The sequence below is a fragment of the Callionymus lyra genome, chromosome 5, assembly GCF_982586985.1.
Source record: "Callionymus lyra chromosome 5, fCalLyr1.hap1.1, whole genome shotgun sequence".
Taxonomy (NCBI): Eukaryota; Metazoa; Chordata; class Actinopteri; order Syngnathiformes; family Callionymidae; genus Callionymus; species Callionymus lyra.
This window is the reverse complement of record NC_141822.1, coordinates 30005009-30012937: the sequence shown is the minus strand read 5'-3', so window position 1 is coordinate 30012937 and position 7929 is coordinate 30005009. Positions and strand designations below refer to the sequence as shown.

Below are 7929 nucleotides of genomic sequence, written 5' to 3'. Positions count from 1 at the left end.
TCAGGTTTCTTTGGCAGAACTGGCTTTTGTGTTTTCCTCCGACAATGCACTTTTTTGACGTCATTGTCCGTTCTGTCCACTGTCTTTAACGGTGCATGGTACCGCTGGACATCAGCCGTGGGTTTGATGCCATGCATCGCTTGTTGGTCGTAATGATTTCGCACTTGGAGCCCTTCAATAAGGGATGCTAACTTTTCATCGCTCTGCACAAAAGCACCATTAGTACAACTATTCTTAACATTTTGAGTGACTACATCAACAGAGTCTCTGACATATGTAGCATTAGCACAGCTATTATAACTCTGAAACAATGCCTTAGGTAACATGTTATTGTTTATCTGAATATTATTATGACCATTAGCTTTATTGTCTTTTTTACTTTTTTCATTAGTAGAATTCTCATCGTGTGTTACAACAACTGAATGTGCAACGTCGTGCTCAGTTGGCTTTTTCGAGCAAACAACAGATGTGAGTTCAGAATGAACTGTAACCATATTGTCGTGGTTTTCTATTCCTCGGAAACACGTCATATTTACCGGGTCAGCCGTTGCATTACCCGAACAAGGCATTACACTAACTTTTTGGACTGTACGTAATTTTACATTATTCAGAACTTGAGAAGTGATAAGGGGCCCTGGCCGGGCTGTGATGAGAGTGATATGTTTATCTGAAGGGAGGGTGAGGTTGTTAGGTATGGCAGATGTGTCAGGACAACATTTAGAATGTGAGTGCGGCGAGGATTGACAGGTGGTATGCAAGTAGGCTGGAGGAGGAGGTGGATGAGAAGTTGGAAAAGGTAGATCTGGAGGTGACAGAGATGGAAGCGGTAGAGGACTGGATAAAGGTGGTTGGGGAATAGATTGAGGATGAGGGGATTGGGTAATTGGATTTGGGCGCAAACTTGTAGGAAGTGGAGGAGGAGGGGGAGGACGAGACATTTGGGCAATTGCTATGGGGCACAAATTTGAAGGAAGTGGAGGAGGAGGGTGTATTGGTTTAAAAGGTGTATGCTGAAAATTTAGAGAAAGTGGAGGTGGAGGGGGCAACTGGGTAAGTGAAGAAGGGGGTAAACGTGAAGGAAGTGATGGAGGAGGGTGTAGAGGGGCCATTTGGGTGGTTGGTATAGGAATCATACTTGAAGGAAGTTGAAGAGGAGGAGGAGGAGGAGGAGGAGGAGGAGGGAACATTTGGGTGGTTGGTATAGGACTCATACTTGAAGGAAGTGGAAGAGGAGGAGGAGGAGGAGGAGGAGGAGGAGGAGGGAACACTTGGGTGGTTGGTATAAGACTCATACTTGAAGGAAGTGGAAGAGGAGGAGGAGGAGGAGGAGGGAACACTTGGGTGGTTGGTATAGGACTCATACTTGAAGGAAGTGGGGGAGGAGGGGGAGGAGGAGGAAGGGAGGTAAATGGTAAGGACTGTACACATAGAGATGGTGGCAGAGGAGGATTAAGAGAGGGCGAGTAGAAATATGATGAAGGGCAACAATCTAGTGGGGAGCCTGTTTCACTGGATGGTGGAGGGCGAGCTCTGGGAGGCAGAAGGTAAGGTCTGGTGGGTGGAGGGGGATTAGGACAGTCATGTGGCAAAGACATTGGAAGGGAGAATGGAGAAAGAGACAGTTTCTTGGTTGAATGGATGGAGTTGACAGAAAGGCAATATGGATCTGTTGGATAAATAGCATGTGCATCAGATGTGTTACACCAAGATGGTGTACAGGTTGAAGAGGATGAGGCAGAGAGGGATGGACCTTGTTGATTGTCTCTGACTAAATTCATTTTGGTAAAAGAGGGTGGGCTGAACAAGGTGGCTGCCAACGGTAAAAGACTCAACAAGGAGTCATCGGATGGTTTTCCAGCCATTTCAGGATCCTTCCAATTTTCACAAGAGATGTATTTGGCTGGATTTGGAGAAATGGTGTCATTGGAGGTTGGTGTTAAAGGCAATGGTTCAAAAGTTGTCAGTATTCCTTGTTCGTCACGTGGTGTATCGCTCCTTGGCACCCATGGGTCATCAAAGGTTCTGGGAGCTGGTGAGATACCGTGATTGGAGGACTCAATTGAAGAACTGCACTCTGAATGAGAGTCATCCTCGCTCGGGTAGTTGTTTCCCACACAACTATTGTGCTTCACCAGTGAGCCAACATTTAAAGTCCGTTTCCGTTCAACTGCGGGAGCAACAGCAAAGCATATGTCAGGCCTGTTACTAGTCAAGGAGTGGTAAGTGTCAGATCTAGAAGTGTGATCCAGAGTAACATAGTGATTCAGAACAGGTCTGCACTTAGGGAGGCTACATGAAGACGATAAGGACGATTGTCTGCGTCGAACTCTCTTTCTCAGAGAGTCGGAACGTATGGGGGGAGCAGGGGGTTTCTTAGACTTTCGCAAAACAATGCTGCTTGAAGAAGAGGTGGAGCAGGTTGATGAGAACGAATTCCTTCTTTCACAGTCTAATGAAAAGTAGCAACCAGGGCTGATCAAATCCCGATGAACAGAGCTTGCGTTCTGGACAATACTGCTATTGCTGCTCTCACTCAGTAAACTGGAGCTGGAAGAAAGAGGCTTGTAGCTAAAAGTTTTTTCATCGTCAGAAGGTTGAGAACAGGTGAGTGAAGCCATGAGACTGGACATGCCCTCTCCTCTTGGAGCCCTAATCCTTCTGGATAAAGTCTCTGATTTGCACCTGAATTCCTGATCTGTTTCTGTAGAAAAGGCAGGAAGACTGCCACCAGGAACTGGATGTCGACACGGGGCTGCATGGAGAAAAACAGAAGTATGCTTCATATAAGGTCAACAAATGAGGATGGATAATTGCAAATATTTGACATTTACTTTTGATTTGTGTGCTTTCGTTTGCCTCACTTTCTGTTTTGCGAAGAATCATTTTCCGTGTTTTTCGAGACCATAATTCCTTGTGGGAAACTTTGTGACGTTCAAAGCTTTCCCCTAAGAGCACAAGATCAGTGGTCAGTTGTCATAAGATTGAATACAACATAGACCAGAGCACAGCAAATGAATTTTCAACAATACTAGGCCACAACATAATCATAAGCACCTGTAACATTGATTGGAACCACCTCTGCCGCAACACACTCTGCCTGTTGCCTCATCCTCTCCTCTGGGGTTGGAAGGCGCATCAGATCTACTTCTTCTTGGGAAGGACTGTCAAGGTCCCAGCTGGAGGAGAGCTGGATTGGCTCCATTATCAGACGTGTTGATGTTTCTTCTTCATAGATGGACTCTGAAGACTGTGAAGACATAAACGTAACACATTTAAACTGACCAGTCAACACATAACTCTTGACCTCTTGACATTAGAATAGTCAATAATGGACCATGACACAAACTAGTTCAGTTGGACAAACTGCACCATAACCTTTTTCTAGTGGTAATCATTTGTAATTGCACATGAAAAGAGTTGGTCTAGGTATTAAAGTCTAAAAAGTAATTTGGTTTTACCTTTCTTCTTTTCCACTTCAGACAAACTGAAAAACATGATTTTGCAATAACATCCACAACTTGATCCTTCTGTGGAGATTGAGGGACAGATAATTATGAAATTAGTAAACTGTGAAGAAACATTCCAAAAGCTCAGAAGAAGTCAATATCTTGGGCTTACCAGCTGGTTGAATCGCTTCTGCCACCTTCTGTTGCGTGATTGGCCACATGTTGGAGACGATTTAACCCCAGGAGGACTCTGCCAATAACTCACTACAGGATATATGCACAAGTGTAAATTACATTTATTTGAAACCAATATGTTGTGAGTAACATTTGAACTAAATGCATCACCTCCATGTTTGCTCTTAGGAAGAGAGAACACCCCCTGCTGTGTTTTCTGGGTATTGAAATAAAGCAACTGCATCTTGTCCTCACCTCCTACAACAATGAAGAGCGCAGTAGTATCTTGCTCAAGGGTTAGTCAACTCAATGCTTGAAAACATTCTTAAATGCTCTGTTGACTGAATGGACTTGTTAAAGACCAAATTACGTGTTTCGGTTTTCAACTGATGGTAATCCCTGTGGTATCTTGAACTTTAAAGTATATATTTTAGTGAGTATTGTATTGATTGTTTAAGCGCTTTGTGACCCTGGTCTGGAAAAGCGCTATATAAATACAAATTACTTACTTAAATTACAGGAAACTAGCATTGAGCTCATTGTATGCTAATGACTGATGCTTACAACAGCTTACTTTTGACCTTTTCGATTGGCTCTCCCGACATCAAAACACAAAAAAGTCTGAGATTAAAATGAGTTCACAACAGCTGGTCAGACTTCTCATTTATGCTTACCTGGGCGTTTTTGTAGAAGGGGCGTGGATTGTGTTGGATTCTTCTTAGCATTCTTCCTTTGATATTTTCTGAAACAGAACAAGCTCCTCTTCTTGGTAGGTTGGTACCTGTATTGCGGTGGGACTTCCATGTCCAAGGTGCACAGGCCAGAGATTTGGGATGGACCACTGTTAGGATGGGAACCATTTGGAAGGTCGTAGCAGGGGCGCGGCTCTGGGTTTGGTGGGCTTGAACTAGTGCGGCGCCGGTGCATGATACTGGGGCGAGAGAGGTGAGTGGAGGAGGTCCGGGCCATCTGAAGAGAGGGTGCAGCTTGTTTGAAAGGTTGTTCCAGAGCAAACAGGGGTTTGCCATGAGCATCAGGAGGTTGTGAAGGATGCACATGGGGGTGTGCTGAGAGAGGGGAATGCAGCAAAGGACCTGGGCTCTGACAATAAGGTGGCAAACTTTTGAAACCCAGACTTTCTATCTCTATAGCCTGAAGGCGTTCCCTGTGATTCTGGTGGATTCTGGCACTTAATAGTCTCCGTCGAAGGCTTCCCTCAGTCCTCGGTTGTAGGACAGCCATGTTGCGAGGAAGGAGCTCATCTTGCTCGTCATCCGGCTGAGAGTTCCAGCATTGTGACACAATTACTTGCCCTGTTGCATCTCCTCCCAGACAGTCCACGTATGAAATCATCCTCGAGTCACACGAAGAACTAAAGAGGGAGAATTTCAACTAAACTTCAGGAATCTACAACCTACTCGTCTTCATTTTTACCCTTGAAATGTCACTCCAAAATGCAGTTTCCACTTTGGAAGAGAAAGTTGTACTCAGAGGTACAGAAAAAGTAATCACCCTTGATGTGAAGAGATCAGATCACCGAAGGTATCCACGATTCACGTAAAGAAAACAAAATAAGATGAACATTTGTTGAAAGGTTACTTCACGTGATTTGTTTCTTCGGAGATGAATAAAAAAAATAACAAAAATGTTTCAAAGTTTGGAGCCTGAAGAAAGAGAAGTCTTCTTTGGTTGTTGTCCTAGATGTTTGTACAGCGACAGTCTGCGAGTTTGTGACACTAATCTGCTAATCTGAACAGATTACCAGGCCTGCAGATGGTGTCACACATGCAGAAACACACACACACATGAATGCAGTTTAGGTTTTGTTTAATCTTCTGTCTGAAAGTAAGTAAAGTTTTTATTTTCTTGCAACCCAAATGATGAATATAGACCCACACAAAATAACTCTGATTGTGTTTAATACACTTGCCACTTTCAACATGCATTTAAAGGAAACCTTCAATGAGACTTTTTTATTTTGGCTCTATGTTTAATATTTTGCTCTCTGTTTCCTTCAATGAACAGTTTGTTTTTAAACATTGATTGACCTCAATAAAAGTGAACAGCTGATAAACCTCCTGTTTGACCTAAAGCACCAGATGGTTACCTGGCAACTATCCAGCTGTGTTTCTTAGTTAACCAGCTTTAGCTTTGACGAGGTGTTAAGATGCATGTGTGTATGTCTGCCAACAGTTACACAGGTTTGACATGTGCTCAGAATGAAAAAACTTTTACAGTATTTTTTGACGAGGTTTAAAAAGTAATGAGGCATTTGATAAGAACACAATAATAATAGTAATAATTGGTTTGTGTTACATGTGTATATGTGCCCTGACAACAGTGTTGTGGTGTTAAATAGAATTAGCATTTTAGCATTTTAGATGAAACAGAGAAAAAAGAAGACCACTTGTCCCTTAATTTTTAAAATTTTAAAATTTTAACCTAAAAATGCATCTTAAATGATAAGAATCTAGCAAAAGAACCATAAGTGACTGAAAGACTTTTGAAGTCATCTTTCTTGATTAAAAGCTTTTGTAACATATGGTCCATCTTAAGAGTGTAGCACACTCGCAATGATGAGCTCAGCATCAAGATCTGTAAACCAGATGAGTTCAATGAGCGAATGCTACCAACGAGGAAGTGCTATCACTCCTGAGTTTCTCCTCATCTAGACCTAAGACGACAACTGGGCCAATGTCCTTCATCCCAACTGGTGTCAGGATATTTAACTCTCTACTTTAAATATCCTGATGCTAATCCGTAGTGTGTTTTTTCTTCTCGTGTGTGTTATTTTATTTTTTTTGTTTTTATTTTTATTTTATTTTATTTTATTTTGTTAATAGTGTTAAATTTCTAATTTTGTAAATAATTTGTATATTTTTAAGATCGTTTTTATTTTATTTTGTATTATCTCTTCTATTATTCTTTTTTCCCTGCACTTTATTTTTTTTTTCTCAACTATGCTGTTGTAAAAGTGTGTTTCCCCTCTGGGGATGAATAAAGAGTTTCTATTCTATTCTATTCTATTCTATGTGCAAAATCCAGCTATTGGTCGTAGTCAAACCAATCCATTCACGTCAACTAAGGCAATTGACCTTAAATCAATATAATGTCAATCATGTATTCAATTGATTTAACATTTGATTTGGTTTTCGAGTTTGCCTAAACGAGTGAAGAAAGTTAGCGTTTTAGCTTAACTAATATGTTATTTTTAATTTCTTAAATTGTCAAGGATCATGTGCCGCTATGATGATATCGTCAGCCATTACGTGATAGGTCATGTGGCGATAGAATCTTTCCACGAAATGATAATAAAATGTAATCAGATAATCAGTTTCACCAAGGAGGAGAAAGTAAATTGGGTGAGACAAGCTGGCAAAGTAGATTTATTGGTATCGCTTTAAAGGTTTGAGCATCTTCAAAAAAAGACACCTGTTTATTTCTTTACTTTGGTTTGGAAAACACTGCGGATCCCTCACTAGATAAACTCATGGATGTTTCTGCTGTGAAGATGATGATGGTGAGTAGGAACTGGTGGCTGTCTCTTGACAGAACATGGATCAAAACAAACATTAACAGTTTAATTAGACATTATGTTCACATTTTGAGGGAAGTACATGAGGTTATTTGGAACCTGCTGATTGGGTCTTCTTTTTATAGTTCTAAGTCACAAGAGACTCCTCCAGCATTGTATTTGGCTGCGTAGGAGAAAGCACATGTTTGCTGCAGAGAAATTGAGATTTCGAACCAGATTTTGTTATACAACAAAATGATGCAGATCTCAATCTAAATCTAAATCCCCTCAAGCACAACATTGTTAAAACCGTTTAACATTATTAACTAGGAATTTAACAGTAAAGAAATAGAACAGTCCTTGTATTTATTCCTTCTTAAAGAAGAGATTTAATATAAACGCTATGACATTTTTGAAGCTACATTTTTAGATTGGACATTACATCAACTATTTGACTAAATGTTTGCTAAGTCATTTAACTTGGTACCCTGGCTTGACATTCAGAGGTGCTAATCTTCTTCCTCTGTTCATAGCTGCAATGGATTACCTGGAAAAACAACAAGACAGATTTAAACCATCTTGGCAGACATCACTTGATGCTGTTCAAAGAAAATATGAAGACTAAAAAATGGTTTAAAGAGAGTGCGTGGAAAAGGTTCACAACCATAAGCACTTTGTAACCCACTTTGTAATTCGCTTTACAAATAACAATTACTTACTTGTAAACGCCTTTGAACTGGACTGATCTACACTCCAGACAGTAGGGGGCGGTGACGCGCATAATCTTCACTTACT

At 41.0% G+C, this 7929-nt stretch overlaps 1 protein-coding gene across 1 annotated transcript; it reads right to left on the bottom strand.

The window, feature by feature from the left end:
* Positions 1–1506: 1506 nt before the first annotated feature.
* Positions 1507–4974, bottom strand: LOC148080236 (uncharacterized). The gene is made up of 8 exons (XM_087792389.1): positions 4295–4974; positions 3792–3878; positions 3619–3710; positions 3459–3527; positions 3055–3247; positions 2862–2945; positions 2328–2752; positions 1507–1551 (listed from the first exon to the last, which is right to left on the bottom strand). Exons 1-8 carry the CDS (start codon positions 4971–4973, stop codon positions 1507–1509), a joined length of 1674 nt encoding a protein of 557 aa, XP_087648515.1. The 5' UTR covers position 4974.
* Between the last annotated feature and the right edge of the window lie 2955 nt (positions 4975–7929).